The sequence below is a fragment of the Canis lupus genome, chromosome 16 (genome assembly GCF_048164855.1).
Source record: "Canis lupus baileyi chromosome 16, mCanLup2.hap1, whole genome shotgun sequence".
Lineage (NCBI taxonomy): Eukaryota > Metazoa > Chordata > Mammalia > Carnivora > Canidae > Canis > Canis lupus.
The window spans coordinates 36,173,220-36,192,528 of record NC_132853.1 but is presented as its reverse complement, the minus strand read 5'-3'; the positions used below and the strand labels follow the sequence as shown (position 1 = coordinate 36,192,528).

Below are 19,309 nucleotides of genomic sequence, written 5' to 3'. Positions count from 1 at the left end.
AAAAGTCCACTGATCTTAAATGTTTAGCTTAATTAATCTTTCCAGTGCATCCACACCTGTGTGACCACCACCCTGACCAAAACACAGAATATTTCAAGCACTCTGAAAGGCCTCCTTTTTGTTCCCTTCCAATCAATAGTAGGAGGAGGAATATTTTAGCTACAAAATGTGAAGCATTCTATCCTTGAATTTTGACGATTCAACTCTTATCTCCCTATCAGCATTCTTAGGGGCATAACAGTGTTCTCTTTCTTATGAATTATTCTTATTTTTTAAAAAAGATTCTATTTATTTATTCATGAAAGACACACACACAGAGAGGGGCAGAGATACAGGCAAAGGGAGAAGCAGGCTCCATGCAGGGAGCCCGATGTGGGACTCATCCTGGGACTCTGGGATCATGCCCTGGGTTGAAGGCAGTGCTAAACCGCTGAACCACCCAGGCTGCCCCTGAATTATTTTTAAAAGTAAACATGGAAGCTGTCTCCATGATCCATAATTGCAGAAAATGTTTTCCACCTGCTGACACACCTCGAGGTCTGGATGCTATGCAATCCTTCAAGTTGTGCTTTTGGAGAATATTCAATGATACTGAGAATAATATTAAATTAAAAGGCAAGATACACAAAATGTTCATGCAGAAGATCGGTTTTGAAATTATACCCATGGGCAAGGAAAAACAACTGACAATTAGCTTTGATAAGCTTTGGGTGATAGAATATGGGATGGTTTTAATTTTTGTCTTTATATTTTTTATCTTTGATTTATTTTTTAATTTTTATTTATTTATGATAGTCATACAGAGAGAGAGAGAGAGAGAGGCAGAGAGAGAGGCAGAGACACAGGCAGAGGGAGAAGCAGGCTCCATGCACCGGGAGCCCAATGTGGGATTCGATCCCGGGTCTCCAGGATCGCGCCCTGGGCCAAAGGCAGGCGCTAAACCGCTGCGCCACCCAGGGATCCCTATTTTTTATCTTTGAAATTCCTGGCAATGAGAATGTGTTACTTTTTTTATGGTTTTATTTATTTATTCATGAGAGACAGAGAGAGAGAGGCAGAGACAAAAGCAGGCTCCATGCAGGGAGCTCAACTCGATCCTGGGACTCCAGGATCATGCTCTGAGCCAAAACTCTCAACCGCTGAGCCACTAGACATCCCTACTTTTCTAATTAGGAAAAAAAAAAAAAGTTTTCTTTTTAAATATGAGTCAACCGAAATGATCATTAGGGCAATGGTTTTCTAAATTATGACAACTCATTTTGTTGCATATTATCCATTTTTTAAAATGACATTTTAAAGACTAATAACTTGAAAATGGCCTAGGATGTAGTCAATGTACAGTGTTTTTTAGAGTCACGGGGTGCCTAGCTGGTTCAGTAGATAAAGCCTGCGGACTCTTGACATCAGGGTCGGAGGTCAAGCCGACCTGATGTCGGGTGTGGAGCTTGCTTTAAAAAAATTAATTAAAAGAAGAAAGAAAAGAAAATCAGGACAGAATGCATATAACTAAGGTGGGAGAGGGAGACACAAAAATAATAACAGCGGTTGCAAATTGTAAAACAAGAGCACTGAAATCTCAAACGGGGGACAAAAGGTGATTGTTTATTAAAAAGTTTTTTTTAAGTATGCATGTGTTAAAAAAAATAAGTATGCATGTGTTAAAAAGCCCATATTTTATTTTCTGCGATCTGGATATGTTTTTTGTATTTTGAGGGTTTTTTTTTTTTTTAAGTCAGGAATGTTGGGAGTAATCATTTCAATGTGTTTTAGTCTGAAGCCTTTGGGAAACTGTAGATGTGGCCTCTTTTACTCTGAATCGGATTACATAGAAACCATTGTATCCAACACTGGAAATCCTTAATTTTCACAAATGCCAGAGCAAAATGCAAAACGACCAAGTGCCAAAGATTTAATGCCATTTCTGGGAAGCTCATTCCTTGAGATCTTTGCATTTATTTTTCCAAACAAATGGCTCCAATTTGAAAGATGGTCAGGTGATTTCTCCCATACTGAGCTGAGGAAAGGGGAGGGCAGGGATGTGAGAACCCAACAACAAACTAAAATTGAAAAGCCCTTCTCCGCAGCTTCTACCTCCCTGCCCACCTCCCACCCCCCACATATACACACGCAAACTCCAATTGCTTAGGATTCTCCTGACCCGGGTGCCAACCGTGGCCCCACTTTCCCTAGAAGCAGCAGCTGGATGGGTGAACTTGACCCAGGGGCCACGCCTCTTTCACCCGCAAAGTTAGACAAAGGAAGAAGAGCTGGCTGGGTTCTTTCCAGGGCCGAGAACATAAAACAACAAACCCCTCTGATGCGAGTCCTGCAGCAGGTAAAAGCCAGATGGGGTGCTGGCTAGAACTTGGAGAGCCTCATCCTGACAACTCCCTCAGGCCTCTTTCTGGGTTTGCCAATGAGGATCTGCCTGCGCGCCCTTTATCTGGCCCCCCAAAAGGAAACCAGGAGCTTTTTGTGGATTCCCGGGTTTCCGGTGCGTTCTTGGCGGTGGCTGAGCCGCCAGGGCTCCTTGCCCCGGAGGAAGCCAGCCGGGCGCGGGACCTGGAGTAGCGTCCCCAGCCCTGCGCGCCAGTTCCTACCATACTGCATCTTATTAAGCCTGGAAGACACGGCAGAGTGGAATATTTGATCCTCCTTTGCTCCAGGATCTTAGAATCTTAGAGAAAGAAGAAAGAAGAAAAGAAAGAAAGAAAGAAAGAAAGAAAGAAAGAAAGAAAGAAAGAAAGAAAGAAGAAAGAAAGAAAGAAAGAAAGAAAGAAAGAAAGAAAGAGAGAAAGAAGGAAGGAGAAAGAAAGGAAGAGAGAAAGAAAAAAGGAAGGAAGGAAGGAGAGAGAGAAAAAGAGAGAAAGAAGGAAGGAGAAAGAAAAAAAGGAAGGAAGGAAGGAAGGAAGAAAGAAAAGAAAGGAAGGAAGGAAGGAAGGAAGGAAGGAAGGAAGGAAGGAAGGAAGGAAAGAGAAAAAGGAAAAAACCAAAAGCACTAACTGCGCCAGGATAGGCCGCCCTGCGCAGCTTCCCCCGCCGGCCTGTCCCTGGGAGGGCCGCGCGGATTCCCGGGTCTGGCATCTCCGCAGGCCAGTATTTCCTCGGCCACAGACGTGGGGGTGGGGACCCTGTTCACCAAGTTCAAGTTTCCAGAGCCAGAGGAGACCGAGGGCTCCTTGGGCCTCCACGGCCACCCGCTGGAATGACCCCGCAGAGAGAGGCGCTTTGAAAACGGAGGCGTGGGTCGGGGAAGGACCTACTCCAATGCTCTTTAATAATTCATCTGCTTTAGCTATTATTCGTTTGCTGTTTTTTAAAGTAATCTCTACACCCCACGTGGGGCTCGAACTCACAACCCTGAGATCAAGAGTCCCGGCTCCACCGACTCAGCCAGTCAAGCGTCCCTCTTTTGCTATTTATACGTTTGTTTTTCCTAGTTATTTAAAAAGGGGAGGGAGGAGGGGAATTTTGCTGCCAAAACAAAAAACAACAACAACAAAAAAACACCCACAATCCTGCTCTAACTTGAGGAGGGCCTCACTAACCGGGATTTTAAATGCAGACCGGGCGAGTTTTCCGCGGAAGACAAAGGACAGACGCTTGTGGTTAAAGCCATGCAGGCTTGGCTGGGAGAGGCCTCTGCGTTCCGGTTCCTTCCACAACCCTCCCCTGCCCCCTTTCTCTCCACCCGCCCCGCGTCCCGATCCAGCTCCCGGAGGGGTGAAGGAATGTTTATGGCCTGACTCAAGTTCAATGACAAAACCCTGCCTGGAGGGGGAGGGGCAGCGAACATCAACCGTCCTTCAGACAAAGGCCCAGCGCAGGTCTTGGGCGAGGCTGGAAGCGGGGAGCTGAAGGTCCTCGGGAAGGGTACCGATCCGGCTCTCCGAGAGCTCTTGGTCCCCTGCCTGCCTGGGGCCTGCGGGGCGACACCATCCCTGGGTGCAGGCTGCCCTGCGCGGGAGTGGGGCGGTCGCAGTGGGAATGGCGAGGAGCGTGCGATCGCGGCGCGGGCTTGGCCCAGCGTTCAGAGCCCGGTGCTCACGCCCCTGCGTTCTCGCCTGCCTGCTCCGCCCGCGGAGCCCCGGCCCCACCGATCTCTCTGCACAACCTGCGTTTCCCAGCCGCCGCCGCCTCCTCCTGGATTTTCCCTGTAGGATTTGATATTATAAGCATCTTTCTTGATGCTGTTCCAACACGACCTTTTCTGGGAAGCTCCCCCAGATACCATGGGGAGAGGGACGAATCTTTCTCACTCCTCGTGAGAAAGATTTGTCCTCGTGTAGTCATTGACCGGGCCACACGGTGTGGGAGGTCACATCTGAAGAAGCCGCAGACCCAAGATCTGGCAGCAAGAGCGAGGCAGGGCTCAGTGGGATGGGAGAGGGTCTTTCCATGGTCTCTTCTACAGCCTCCTACTCGCAGTGGAAGATTTTGCATGCAGTAGATACTTGGTAACTGAATGGTGGATTGAACTAAATTTCCATTTGTCTTTAATCCCTCTTTTTTTCTTCACTTATGCAAATAGCCTGATGCACCCTGGAGGGGCTAGGGAGCTTAAGTGCCCCTGTGGGACACTAGGGGATGGCTCCGGATGGAAACAAGGATTTGCCAGAGTCTGGGGAACCTTGTGAAAAGAGGCATGCGGGGGTCTTGAAGAGACTGGGCTTCCTATTCTCTCCCAGGGTATCGGCAAAGGAGCTTAGCTTTTTTTTAAAAATAAATTTATTTTTTATTGGTGTTCAATTTACCAACATACAGAATAACACCCAGTGCTCATCCCGTCAAGTGCCCCCCTCAGCGCACGTCACCCATTCACCCCCACCCCCCCGCCCTCCTCCCCTTCCACCACCCTAGCTCTTGCTTTGGGGATCACCTCTGCTTCGGCAGGCCGATTGACAGTGATCAAGAAACTTATCCTCTCTTGGTCTCAACTTCCTTATTTTATGAAATGTGCACCCAATTGTAGGTTTTGTCAGTGTGATAGGAGCTCTGAAGGGGGCATGAACAGGAGGAGTCAGTTTGGGGGGCAGGGAAGAGGGGACCTGTTAGTCCTGAGTGTGCCTGTAGATTACCCTGCCCACCCTAAGACCAACAGATTAGCAGTGTCAGTGCCTAAGGACTTGGTGGGGACTCTGAGCCCCTGTGCACATATACCAGTGGCATGTGTCCTCTCCAGTTGTTCCTCAGCTCCTGGGCACTTACTAAGCTTCTGAAAAGGATGCAGGAATGGGGAGGGGATAGTGGGGTGGGGAGAGAAGGCAGCGGTTCAGAGAGTAAGGTATACTGATTTTTTTAAGTTTTATTTCTTTAGGTAATCTCTACACCCAATGTGGGGGCTTGAACTCACCACTCCACTCAGAGATCAAGTCCAAAGCTCTTCAGACTGTGCCAGCCAGGCGCTCCCTGATTTATTTTTTTAAGGGCCAGAGCCTTTCTCTTAAGGGTGAGCTAATCAATCATCAGAGTTATCGTTACAGTTAATTTTCACGGAGTTTTCCAAAATAGGTGTGTTGGAAAGAATTATTATTTTAAATAAGAACAATTGCAATAGCATTAACAATAATATTAATTGTGTCTGTGCCAGGATTCCATCCAGTTGGAGACAAATAGAGGTCATCTGGGGGCCCCCAGCACCTGGCACTGGCTCCCACCCGCCAGCCTGTCCCCTGCCGAGGTCCGGGCAGGTCCCGCATGCTGCGAAGCGCTTTCTGCTCAGGCAGCTGCGTGTCTCTCCAGGAACCGACGTGGAGGTGCCCGCGCCAGGTGGTGGGTCTCTGTCTGGCCTCAAGTCCCTTCTATCTGCCCTTCCCTGCCCGCTTAGCCCGCGGAGGCCTCCAAATTCCTGGGAGGATCACCCCGGGCCTTCCTGAGGCGGGTCCCAGACTGAGAAAGCGGTTAGTGCCTTTGGCCCACGGATCAGTTTACCTTGTTACGGAGAAACGCACTCTTGGAGGTATTGAAACGGGCCCGTCCCTGGTCTGAGAAATGGGCACATAACACTCTTGTTCTCTCTGCAATGGAGAGACCTTCAGCTTGCGTCCGGGCCCTGAGCGCTGCAGGCCCCCGCCGGAAGGTTTCAGCCTCGGAGCGGCCCGGGGCTGGGGCTCCGCTCGAGCACCTGGGGCCAGAGGCGGAAGGACAGGTCGCGCAGCACTAGGTGCCCCCCTCCCAGCAGTCTGGGGCGGAGCTCAGGGAGAGGGCGCTCTGTGGAATGCTCCCCACCTTGGGCGAAGGCTGGAGCGTCTCCTCCCCAGCGCAGACCCAGGCCTCCTCGCCTCCCCGCCACCTTCGGCATCCCCAGCCGTCCTCCAGTTCTCTCCAGCCTTTCCCCACTGCATGACCTTCTCACTCCTTCCCAAGACCGGAGGTGGCCCCCCACCCTTCCCTCATCCTTCCCCCACCTTTCCCCCCAACTTCTAGCACAGCGTTTAGGAGAGTGGGGGCGGAGGCGGTGGAGACCACCTACCTGAAACTTCAAGTTCAATGGCAAAGCCCCTGACCCTCCCCTCGCATTCGATCCCCTCCCCTCCAGGCATCGGCAGACTCTCTCCTTTTCTCATTCTGGGGGCGATTGAACTCTTGCTGTAGCCAAACCCTCTCTCACTTCGGGGGCAATTTAGGGGAGGGAAGCCCATGGTGGAACTCTTTCCTTCGTCTGCTCGACCACCCTCACTCCCTTTCGAGACAGAGGTAACTTGTAGCCGACAGAGTCCGAAAGGCTGGCATCAAGTCGCCCCAGGATGTTTTTAAGTCTCTCTCCAGGCCCAGATCTGCGCCGACGGGGGCGGGGGGGGGAGGGGAGCGGAGGGGTGTCCCACTCGGGTGAGAGGCGGAGAGCCACTCTACTGCTTCCTCCCCCCTCTCCTGGAGAGGAACCGTTCATGGCGGGGAGAATAGGATATAAATTTCTTCCAGAACAGCAGAACCGTCTCCTTTTGCCCCGGTGCAGCAGGCACCTCCGCGCTCCATTGCAGGTTTACGCATCTAATCCACGATCTTGGCTCCGGGGTTTCTAGGAGACCGGACGGGGGCGGGGGCACAGAGAGTTTCCCCCGAAGGAAACCAAATTAAAGTGCTGCACTTGGGCCTTCGGATAAAACATCAATGAAGGGAAGGAGGGGAGGGCAGTTTGCTGGAGTCGGAGGAGGGGAGCCGGGCTGCTGGGAGAACTGGGGGGCGGAGGGGGCTCGATCAGAGTCTTTTTCCAGCCTCAGGGGCAGCTTCCCGCTCTGGAGAGACTCCCGGGAGGGGTGGCTGGGGCGGGGGACACCGCAGCCCGCGGAGTGCCGAGCTGCCGCAAGCGTTCACCAGCGTGAGTAGAGGACCCCAGGGCCGGAGCCCCCGCCTGGCTCTTCGCTAGGCTGCAGCGGGGATTTAGATTCGAAAAGAGCTTCCGGAGGTCGCGTCTACGCACTTCTCCACCACTACCCCCCAAATTGGCCTCTGGAAGCCTAATAAAAATAACAACTGCTTTGGAGTTAGAAGTGATTTCGGCTGTGGAGCCGGCGTAGACGCGACCCTCCGATCCGATTTGGACGCTTGCTGAGACTCACAGGCCGAAATGTTTGGCTCCGAGTGAGAGAGAGCGCGTGGAGCGCAGCTCTGAGAACAATTACGCCTCGGTAGTGGATAAAGACGCCTGGTGTATTTTCAGGAGTCTATTTGGACACTTCTACATGCATTTGGTCGAGATTGTCTGAATTTAGCCATTTATGAGCGTTGTGCTCACATGTTTCAGTCTGGATAATTTTTAGCAAAACACGTTCCCCGGGATCTAAAACTGGCCCTACTCAGAAGCAAATCGCTGCAGTCAAGTAAATGTAAACGTAAATGTATGGGTTTTGTTAAAATTTAACCCAAATTAGTGAGAGATTTTTAAATGCTCGGTCTGGGTGGGAGGGGGTATAATTTGCCTCGGGAGTAAAATTGGTGTTTGGAAAGGGGTTTCATGAAAGGATGTAAAGCCAAACGAAATTTAAATTTGTTTTGTTTTGCATAGGTTCCATACCTCACTCCCAGGAGAAAAAAGGAGGGTGTCACCGCGAACTGCTCTGCGGAGGAAGATAAAGAAAATACTCCGTCCGCTGGAGGACCTGGACCCGGGGCGGAGGGCGCCGCGGCCTGGCTTCTGGAGCCCTGGCGAGCCTGTTCTCTATTCCAGATCGCTCGCGCTGCCCTGCTCGCCCGCCTCTTGGTCTCTCGCTGGCTGGACCGATACATCTGCAGATACCTTGGCCCAATCTCTGGCGGCTCCGGGTCCCGTCGCTCTCACAAGCTGCCCCAAACTCCCCAACCCCGCGAGGCCGGAGACCCCAGGCATCCGGAAGCCTGGGGCTCCTTGAGGGAACAGTCCAGGCCCAGCCGCCCGGCGGGTTTCCCTGAAATAGCAAACTTCTGCCGGAAGGGGGCGACCTTGCCTTTTTAATAATCCACAAACTCACATTGGTAGCGAAATAAATCTCTAAAATCCCAAATTTTTGGTTCGTTCTGAAATTATTGCGAACGAATAATACAACGAAACTTTAAGTCCCTGGTAGCGGAGAAGTTAGAGCCCGGAGAGGACAGGATCTCGAGGTCTCTGACTCCTTTTGAGGGCTCCACCTAGGCTGGCTCGGTTAGTCCAAGTGTCAGCCCCTTTTGGGGTCTTTCCTCTCCTCTGGAAGGGGACCCCGCACCATAAAGCCCCCTTCATTTCTCCCGCACCCTGCCCACATCCCTATGTGCACTGAAGTCTGGCCACTTCTGAAGCAGCGAGGGAGGGGTCCGCACACACTATCCTTGAGGACCCCTGAAGTTAAAAACTACTCGCTTGAGACTTTGCTTAGAAGAGAATGAAAAGCAGGAAGTAACTTCCTCTGAGCCGGGTGCTTTATCAAGGAGCTTAAACGGGACCCGGGTGTTTGGAAGGGTTTGTTTTGTTTTGTCTTTTAATCACAAAATTGAAAAAACAAAACAAAACAAAACAAAATTGACACCTCCCCTCTTCTCCCTTAAGCAGACACAGTCAAGGAGTCCCAACAGGGGAGGGTGACGGCCACCTCTGGAGCCTTTCCCCTTTGGCCCTGGGTTCCTCTTTGGTAAATAGATTAAGGAGAATCTGAGTTGCTTCTCAACTCATTCCCAGGAAAGGAGCCAGGACTAGAATCCCACCTGACAGCAGGGGTTGTAAACGTGCCTTGGCTACACAGGGCTTCCTGGAGAACTAGGAGGCTGAGCCAGCTCTGAGACACCATTGAGACAGTCACCGCCGGCCTCACCAGCTGCTCCTGGCGGTGTCTGGGATCTTGGGTTGTACAGGTCCTCTCCACTTCGAGCCTGGGCTCTGGATCACAGGGAGTGTGTCGGCCCAGGCAAAGGAAGATCCAGGGCCAACCCGCTGACTTGGCGGTGCAGCCAAGGTGGTGAATCCCACAGGGCAGTGGGCCCAGGTACGTGACATGAGGGAGCCCTCACAGAGACCAAGGCTCCGTGTCAGGGTCCTGGGTTCTGCAGCTCTGTGAACAGCATGTCTGCCCCAGGTGTCTACAATTCCACACGTTCAGTCTCTGTCTATGTGGATGGAGAAAAGAGAGTTGGTGCCAACATGATCCTCCACCTACCCAGGATTCAGGGTAGTTGGACCAAACCAGCACAAAGTGAAAAGGAAAGAGATCTGCAGCCACTCTTGCCTAAGACGCCTCACCTGGGTCTTTGCGCTTCTGCCACCCACTGTTTTTTCACTCACAAAGGGGCCTGACCCATCTCCCAGGCTTGGGACCCACAACTTCTCCTGATGTCAAGTAGAAGCAAAGCAGAGGGAGAATGGGTGGTGAAGGGCCATTTTCTGGTTTTCTTTCCAGCCTGGCTATTCCAGCGTGTTTGTGATGTGCCTGCCAATAGGGTAGCGTTCTACTCCCTAGTTCTGTAACTATTTGTGCCTGGGAGGGGGACGTCTACAAGGCCACAAATACCTATTTCATGCAACTCCCAAATGCCCCAATGAACTATAACCTGGACAGAACCACCAGGATTGTTAAGGGAAGACTTGGAAAGTTTAGGGGAGGAAATGAGAGATGATGAATTATCCAGGAGCTTTCTCAAACTCAGTTTTTCTGGAGGCAGGAGGACTCAGGAGGGCAGTTCACTGGCTTCATTTTCACACAAGGACAAAATCTAAGAGTTAAGGATGGGATTTCTGAGACCTCAGCATACAACCCAGGGTGTGGGCAGGGAGGGAGGGAGAGGTACCCCCCAGTGTTGTCCATCCTGCCCAGGGGTCATCTTAGAAAAATGCCAAATGAGCAATGGTAGTCACAGGAGTGAATCTGCCTTTTCTCCTATCTGCTGCAATCACTGGGGTGGGGGACAGGATTTGGAAATGGATGTGGATGCAAAGGAAGCTTCCCTGCCTTGGGTCTCCCTCCAAGTTTATTCATTATCAGTTCAATCCATGCAAGCAGTTTCTCAAGTGCTCTTCAGAGCTCTAGATAAAAATTTGAAACTAATTATCATGGCAACTCATACTGGTTATGGTGACTATTACCACTACCAGGATGAATGATTGTGACTGGCGACAGGTCCTGTGGGTGGTATGTGGCTCTGGTGGATTGGACTGTAACTCTGGGCCTCACTGGCTCCCTAAAACATATGGGGGCACCCAGGCCATCCCTGAGGAACAGCCCAGGAGCTGTGGCCTGGGAAGAGTGCAACCTCTGGGAGCCCCTCGGCAGAGTCCTGTGCTCCAGCCTGGCGCTGGCAGGCTCCTGGTTTCCCTAGGATACTTCCATTTCTCCCCCACTCCCCCAGCCAGGGATCTCCCTCACAGAGTAGTGCTGGTCTTGACCTTGGCAAGGACTTTCTTCTCCTTAACCCGGCGGTTCTGAAACCAGATGGTGATCTGGCGCTCTGAAAGGCTGGTGGCCGCAGAGATCTTACGCCTCTTGTCCTTGGTGATGAACTTGTTAGCTGAATACTCGCGCTCCAGCTCCCGCAACTGCCCCTTGCTGTAAGGAATGCGCTTCTTACGGCCACGTCGGAAGGCACAACCATCAGGAGGGTGCTGTGTGCCTGACTCTGCCATGGAAGAAGAGAGAGGGAGCCACACTCAGACCTCCACCCACGAGCCCACGCACAAACGCAGGCCCTACAAGCTAAGCAATCCTATGGGAGCACCCAGACACAACCACTCCCCCAAAGCACTGGGGGACACCTTGACTTCTGGCTGTTTTCTGATGACCACTTAGGTTTTGAAAGACCAGGTTCCTGCAAGCCATCCTCACCCATCCCTGTCCTCAGCATTGCAGGTCTGCAAACACACCCATCACACCCTGCCAGACCTTTGCCCACAGTCACATATATCCACCCTCACATGCATTTTCAGACTCTTGGCCACTCTCATAGATTCTACAGGCAAATTAAGTGCAGAAAGGAACACATTTCTGCTCCCACTCCCAATACACAAACACACATACACACACCTCCCCCCCCCCCAACATGCACACAACGCACACACACATACACATGCCCCTAAATTATGACTGCAGGGAATCTAAATTTTCCTTTAGAAACTGAAAAATTGGGATCCCTGGATGGCTCAGCAGTTTAGTGCCTGCCTTCGGCCCAGGGCGTGATCCTGGAGTCCCAGGATCCAGTCCCACATCAGGCTCCCTGCATGGAGCCTGCTTCTTCCTCTGCCTGTGTCTCTGCCTCTCGCTCTCTCTGTCTCTCATGAATAAATAAAATATTTTTGAAAAGAAACTGAAAAATTCATCTGAAAGAAAATGAGGGTTTGTATTCTTCACAGAACATTCAATATCCATGTTCCTACCCACCCCATCCCCATTACTCACTGAATAGAGAGTCATTTAGCCTTTTGGTAGAATTAACCCTGGGATCTGCGAGGTAGAACAGCCTGATTCCCGTCAACAGCAAAAAGAATCAAACACTTGGACATATTGAAAAGCAGGTCCCAAGGCCTCCTAAGGAGATGAAGGTACCTGGTAGCCCACAGCCTTCCAATAGCACCCAGCTCAGGCCCCTCATGCTGACCCTCTGGGGCCTCCACCCTGTCTCTTCAACTGCCTGAACCCTCCTTCAGCGTCCTAACAGCCAACTGATGAGCACAAGCTCCTCCTCACAGGCCCCAAATCTCCCTTCACTTCCTCCCCCTGCGAGCACCAGCACGGCCTACCACCCACAGTCAGCAGCACCAAGGGGACCCAACAAACATAGTGGGGCAAGTTACCTGCAAATGCTGCCTTCCAGAAGGCACTGGGTGGGTTCTGCTCCCCCTGGCAACACATCTGGCCGTTCCAGCCACCGGTGAGGGCCCAGGGCTGGTAACTGTCCACAGGCAGCAGGGAGTCGTGGCGAGGCTCCCCGGGGGCTCCCAGAGTCTGCACCACCGACACATCCAGGTAACTGGCCATTGGCTGGTAGGGTCCCGGGTACCCAGGATAGAAGGCAAACTCGGTGGGTCGGCTGGGGTACTCCTCCCCGGCCGTGGCCGTCTCCGCGGGGTAGGCAGCGAGGGTGGCCGCCTGGGCACAGGGTTTCAGCGAGCTCCGGGCCACCCGGCAGGAGTAGTACCCGCCTCCAAAGTAGCCGTAAGGCACCGGAGCCGGGGCCGCCCCCTGGGGCACCCCGGGGCAAGGGTGGCACTGCTTCGGCGGTTCCGCGGGGCCCGGCAGATCCAGCGGCGCGTAGCTGACAGCGGGCATCAGCGGAGGCGCCGCGGCCGGGTGGGTGGCCAGCGGCGACGGGGCCACGAGATTCCGACCCCCTCCCACTACCGACAAGCCTTCCAGGTCCTTGGCCCCGTCCAGGGTGGCGTAGTCGCCGGGCTCCATGGGGCCGAGGGTCCGCTCATGGGGCGCTGGGGCGGGGGGATCCGGGGGGCACCCAGCCGTCTCTCCCCACCCAGGCCCCGGGAATCCAAGGCGTTTTAAATCGCTCCCAGCTCTCACGGCGCTGCATTCGCTCAGCCCGGCCGCCCTGACGCAGGAGACGCAGGTGCCAGGGCACGCGCGCTGATTGGCCGCGGCCTGCGGGAGGAGGCTAATAAAATCTTCGGGGCAGAAATTGCGAAAATACTTTACCCCTGCTCCTCTCTGTCTCTTCTCCTCCCTCCCTCCCTCCTTCCCTCCCTCCCTCTCTCCCTCCCTTCGTCTCTCCCTCTTTCCCTCTCCCTCACTTTTATTGCCTGTGAAAACAAGAACGCAGAGGAAAGCTGCTTTCCAGTTTGGAGCTACCCAGCTGGGGGGGGGGGGGGCGGAGAGGAGGGAGGCGGAGGGAGAGAAGACAGGGGCCATCCCGCCCCCGCCGCCTCCTCTCCCTCCCCGGCTCTCTGTCTCCGGTGCTTTGGCTGGTTTAACGAGAGAATAAAAAGCTCCCCCTATAAAACGTGTGTCTCAAGGGGAAGGGGGGGCGGGGAGTCGGGGGGGGGGCGGGAGGCCGCTCTGTGCCTGAAAGGGGAACCTGGGAATGTGCCTGAACCAGAAGAGGCTGGGAAATGGGGGCCAAAGGGTATTTCTGGGAGCCCCCGGCTCTGGGTCCTGGCTACCAGCAACCCGGTTCATTCCAGGTGCCCCTCCTATTCCGGATGCGCGTAATACGCTGCCCAGGGAAGTGCCTGGCAAGCCCCTTCCCCGGGGATCCCAGCTCCCGCCCCGCCGCTCCCGGATCGGGGTGGGGCAGAAGGAGAGGGAGGGGGACAAGAGCTCGGAAGAAGACGGGACATCTGGAGCCTGGGACGTGCAACGGTCAGATCTGAAGGGGAAATGAAGTTTCTAGATGTAGCCTGTGAAAGGGGGGTCTGGATTTGCATTTAATGGTGGGGAGAGAGATATGTAGGAGAGAGGACACGCATGACCTGTATATTCAGAGAGAGAGAGGCAGGGATAGCAGCACAAAGGGAGAAAGAGACAACTTGAAGGAGGGAATGGGAACGGATCTTATAAAATCCTGAAGTACCAGCCAGAAAAGAGGACCTCTTCCCTCCCTCGTTTTCTGAGATCTAAGGAATTTCTGCGAAGCCAGGCCTAATTGGCCATGCATTAGTTGCAGGGGTTCTGGACCCCAAGAAAGAAGAAGCCTGCCCTGTGTGGAGATGTCTAGCCTCTCTGCCCTGGGGTTCTCCTCTTATGTTCCAAGAGGCCCAGGTGACTCACTCTGACCCTGACACATTCCTACCCAAGCTGAGTATCCAGAAAGCCCAGGACCCCTATCTGCTTCCTCCAGGCTTTCCACTTCCTTAGAAGGAAAAAGGGATTGAAGAGAGAGCCCCACCATTGCAAGAATTTCTGGAGGCCCCTCTGTTGAGCCCCCGCCTTTTTTAAAAAGAGATATTTTATTTATTCATGAGAGACAGAGGCAGAGACAGAAGCAGAGGGAGGAACAGGCTCCCTGTGGGGAGCCGATGCAGGACTTGATCCCAGGACCCCAAGATCATGCCCTGGGCATGAAGGCAAATGCTCAACCGCTGAGCCAACCAGGCATCCCTGTTGAGCCCTTTCATACAGAGCACTTCAGAAGACTCAAACCAATTTGTTTCACAAATCTTCAGAGGTTTTGTTTCCTTCGCTACCCCACCCAAATAAAATCCTTCTGAGTCTACTTTTCTAGAACCCCTCAGATTTTCTGGAGAAGGCAGGAAACTTTCCTTTCCACACCAGGGTGGTGACAACTGTGTGGAACAAACCACTCTGACTCGAGGTGGGCTTTGCCATGCCCAACCTTACCAACCTGAACCTGAACCTGAACCTGAACCATCTTTCAGAAAATGGCTCATGCAAACTGAAATTTTCCCAAGCTGTGGGATTGTAGTGGAGATTATATCTCACCCTCAATGAAAATTGCTAATAATAGAAGACACCAAGCACAAAATTCTCACTAGATTTTATTGTATTTGAAAACCCTATGAGAGGAAAAGGAGAAGATATCTCTTTGATGCTTTCTAGTTTCTTGTCATAGCCTCTTGCTTGTCTAATAATGAAGTGCAGAATTACCAGGATTTGTACCTAAAAACTAAAACGTTTTCACTTTGTTATTGTGTGTGTGTGTGTGTGTGTGTGTGTGTGTTTTTAAAGTAGACTCTACACCCAGTGTGGGGCTTGAACTCACAACCCCAAGATCAAGAGTTACATGCTCCACCAACTGAGCCAGCCAGGTGCCCCTTTTCACTGGTTTTTACTTGGTAGATGACAGTACAGACATATAGATCCCTAAATTCAGAAATAAATAATTTTATTTGTAGTTTATAACCCAGCAATTTCATTCCTGTACATATACCCAACAGAAATGAATGCTCGTGTCCATCAAAAGGCACGTACTAGAATGTCCAAAGCAGCTTAATTCACTGGAGCTAAAAAACAGAAACAACCCAAATGTCCACAGGTAGTAGAATGGGTAAGTAAATCATGCTATAATTAAAGAATGGAGTAATATGTAGCAATAAAAAAATACTACCACTACACACACACAACATGGATGAGTCACACAGATATGTGAGTGAAAGTAGCCAGATGCAAGAGTGTAACTATTGTATGATTCTATTTCTGTGCAGTTCAAGAACAGGCAAAATTAATCTGTGGTGATAGAGGTCAGAGGAGATTACCCTGGGAAGGAAGGTTCCTGACTCAGAGGTGACCTAAGGAAGCCTTCTGGGGTGCTGGAAATGTTCTTGATCTCAATCTGCTTGCTAGTTACATGGGTGTGTTCACTTTGTGAAAATCCAATCTGTACACTTGATGTTTCTGCACTTTACTGTACATCAGTTTTATCTCTATTTTTAGAAGGAAAATAATTAAATATAAGAATTTAAAGACTCGGGCAGCCCGGGTGGCTCAGCGGTTTAGCGCCGCCTTCAGCCCAGGGCGTGATCCTGGAGACCCGAGATCGAGTCCCACGTCGGGCCCCCTGCATGGAGCCTGCTTCTCCCTCTGCCTGTGTCTCTGCCTCTCTCTCTCTCTCTCTCTCTCTCTCTCTATATATATATATATATATATATACACATATGTCTATATATATATGTCTATCATGAATAAATAAATAAATCTTTAAAAAAAAAAGAATTTATTTATTTATTTTTTTTTTTTAAAAAAAAGAATTTAAAGACTCCTAGCAACACTACCTGTCTTTGTGATTTGGGGGTGTAGGGTTCTAGTTCATGTGTGTGAAACTCTGCAGCTGTGCTATTCACTCCTATGGAAACAGATACATTCCAACACAAATAAATACTATAGGATTTTTGTTTCTGTGTTTGTCATACTCTGCAATTTATTTAGTATCTACTAGATCCCAGGGAATAGTTCTGGATATCATATTTATTAGCATACAAGCATGTGTTCCCATTTCCTGTACACATATATGTATGTGCATCTGTCTGTGACTTATAGATCTTAGCTGCCAATCCGATAAGGTAGGACTAATTCTCCTTATCTGTAAATATTATCTGCCTCCTTATGGGGACGATGATTTCTACCTCACAGGAATGCTGTGAAGACTAAGTGAAATTTTGCACTTGAGAGCATTTTATAAACTGAATAAAAATGAGCTCTATGTGTGCTTCTGTAAGTGTATCCGTGTCTCATGAACAATAGCCACCTGTTCTTATTTGAAGAGAAAAGGACCGTTGCCCTAAATAGAGTACTGGTCACTTCTCACTTGCCTCTCATAGCTCTGGGTATGCCTGAGACTCCCACGAAGAGAAACTGAGGCTCAGAGCCTCCAAATCCTCCCAGGAGCTCCACGTGAGCTCCGCTAAGGTCTCAGAACAACCCAGGCCTCCTGACCTCCCAGCCTGCGGGGGCCGGAGCCAACCCTTCCCCCAGCCCCGCAGACTCCTTTGTGTCCTGCTGGGAGCCTCCACTCAGACCCTCCGGGGGACCCCCGCCCCCCGCCAGCCGCCCCCTCCCGCACCCCCCCGGCTAGCATTACCGACCCAGCCAAACGCGCTGAAAGCCTCAGCGGCTCCTTTACATACCGCCCAGACACCTCCAGGAAGGTCAAGGCCAAGTTGAAAGTTAAGAGCCTGTTTACCTCCGGGAGCCCATTCAGCGCGGCCCCACAGACAGCCTCTGACCTTTACGACCCGGCCTTTGAGCGCGGCCGCCGCGCCCCCAGGGGTTCCGGCCACCGGGACTTGGAACCTCGGTGTCAGCTCCCCCCCCCCCAGCACCCCCCCCCCCCAGCCGGGGCTCGGGCTCGGGCTCGGGCGCCAGCGAGGGGAAGGGGGCGAGAGGTGCCCACTCGCCCCACCGGGGACACTTGTTAAATTATGCTTTTTTTTTTTTTTTTTTGCAAAGCGAGATGAGCGCCCAGTGGCTTCCATCAGCGCCCCGAGGCTTCCCTCTCGCACCTGGAACGACGTATAAGATCGCACGACCCAGGCCTCGGGTCGGCCGCGGAGGATAAAGAGAATTTATCTGTGGCGCCGACAATTCCTGTCCTGAAAAGGTCGGGGCTCCGCTGCGCTAAACTGCTTGGCGTCGCGTCCTTTATACAAAAGGCCTAACGCGGTGTGCTCTATTCTTTCCTCTTTTCTAATATCTTTCCTTCCCCTCGGTGTTTTCTTTCGTCCCTCTTTAGTCTCTTGGTATCTTTCTTTTCATCTTTGTTCTCCTTTCTGCCTTTCTTCCCTTCGATTTTAATGAGTTTTCTTTTCGGGAGTTCTTTCTTTCTGTCTGTGGTGCTTCCTTCCTCTACCCACCCCCATCCTGGGGTCCTTTTACTTATCTTTTGGTCCCCTTCTCGCAACCTGTCCCTTACACTATTTTTTCTTTGTTTGCTTTTCCCTCCTTTCATTTTTTCTTTCGTTTTCTTTTTTCCTTCCTCCTTTTCTTTCTTTCCATTTCTTTCTATTTTTTTTTTCTATTTCTCCCTTATCCCTGATTTACTGTTCTCTGTCCCCTTCCCCCCAGTACACTCGCTTTTTTCTTTTTTTTCCTTTCCGGTCCTCTCAATTTTCCATTGTTCTTCTCCCAAGTCTGGAAGGGGCCTGTGGGGCGGCAGCTCTCCGGCGGCGGGGAGCCTGCCCCTGGCAAGTCTGCAGGGAGGCCTGGAGCCAGTGGCCCGCCGCAGAGCCCTGCCAGCCGCTGGGGCTGAGAGGGAGCCCAGGCCCTTCTCTCGGAAATGAACTCAACTGGGGACTCTCCCGATCTTCGAGAAAAGTCTTTGGGAAAATTTGAGGGCCAGGCACAGGAGCTACAAGGACCAGAGATTGGACACCGGACTCTTCAGAAGGAGGCTACTGTCAACTCTGTCGTTCCTCCCCACCCAGGGACGCCTGGAGACATCCCAGGGATGGGGCCCTCTCGGGACAAATCCAAGTGCTTCAGAAGCAGGGACTGAGGAGAGCTACAAAATGAGCCGATTGATCGCGGCCTCCAGCATGGAACACTGCAGTGAAAAGATGGTCTGTTAGGGGAAGCAGCTAGCTGCCACTGCACGGCCACTGCTGCCTGCCCTGGTGACGCCTGGAAACCAGAGATGCACTCAGCCAAGCCCAAGAACCGTGAGTGGGGTCCAGAGTGGAGGGACGGAGGGAGCGAGGGGGGAGGAAACTGAGGGTCGCTGAACAGAGATCAAGAGCCTCTAGTCCTTTGGTCCTGCAGCTGTGGGCCTGCAAGCAGGCTGGTCCCTGCCTGCCACGTGTGCTGTGTGCCAGCTGGAAGGGCTGCTAAAGTCCCCAGCCCCCTCTTCCCACCCTGGGCTTTGCTGGGGAGAATAGACCTCAGTTATCCGCCCCCACCCCCACCCCGCACCCAAACCAGAGAAGTCCAGCATGGATCTGGCCTGAACCACCAGGAATTTGGGGCCTAGAGCACTGCAGAGCACAAGTTTTACGCAAAGTTCTGTTGGGCAGTCATTTCCAATCTCTGAGCCTTGTCTTCCCATCTGCTTGTGTAAGGAGAGAAGGTCTAGCCCAGCTCTCTAAATCTGCCTCAGTGCTGCTCACTTTGGGCAGAAGAGCAGCAGCAAGCAGAAGCACAGAAGGGAGCATTCTCAGAGGTTGAGGGTATTAGTGGGGAGGAAAACCAGAGAGAGAGCCACAACTAGGCCCTGGGGCTGGCCACTGATTACTCTGCAAGGATCTAGGGCAGGGCATGGTTATTATGTCCTTGAGGGAGCCCTGCCCTGAAACCTGGCTCCGTAAGTCAACCATCAGGGGCTGACTCAGTTGGGACAGTCAGCCCCAGGGTGTAAACTTCACAGTAGCCCATTAAATAGGACCAAATTGGTGCGAGGGGATCACCTCCTCCACCCTCATTCTGTAATGCCCTGAGGAGCCCTCTAGCTTCCTGATCTTACAAAGGCTGGAAGTGGA

General features: G+C 52.0%; 1 protein-coding gene across 1 annotated transcript; it reads right to left on the bottom strand.

Moving 5' to 3' along the window:
• Nucleotides 1-8,398: 8,398 nt before the first annotated feature.
• Nucleotides 8,399-12,998, bottom strand: HOXB13 (homeobox B13). The gene is made up of 2 exons (XM_072780218.1): nucleotides 12,230-12,998; nucleotides 8,399-11,058 (listed from the first exon to the last, which is right to left on the bottom strand). The coding sequence occupies exons 1-2, from the start codon at nucleotides 12,831-12,833 to the stop codon at nucleotides 10,805-10,807; spliced, it is 858 nt and encodes a 285-aa protein (XP_072636319.1). The 5' UTR covers nucleotides 12,834-12,998; the 3' UTR covers nucleotides 8,399-10,804.
• Between the last annotated feature and the right edge of the window lie 6,311 nt (nucleotides 12,999-19,309).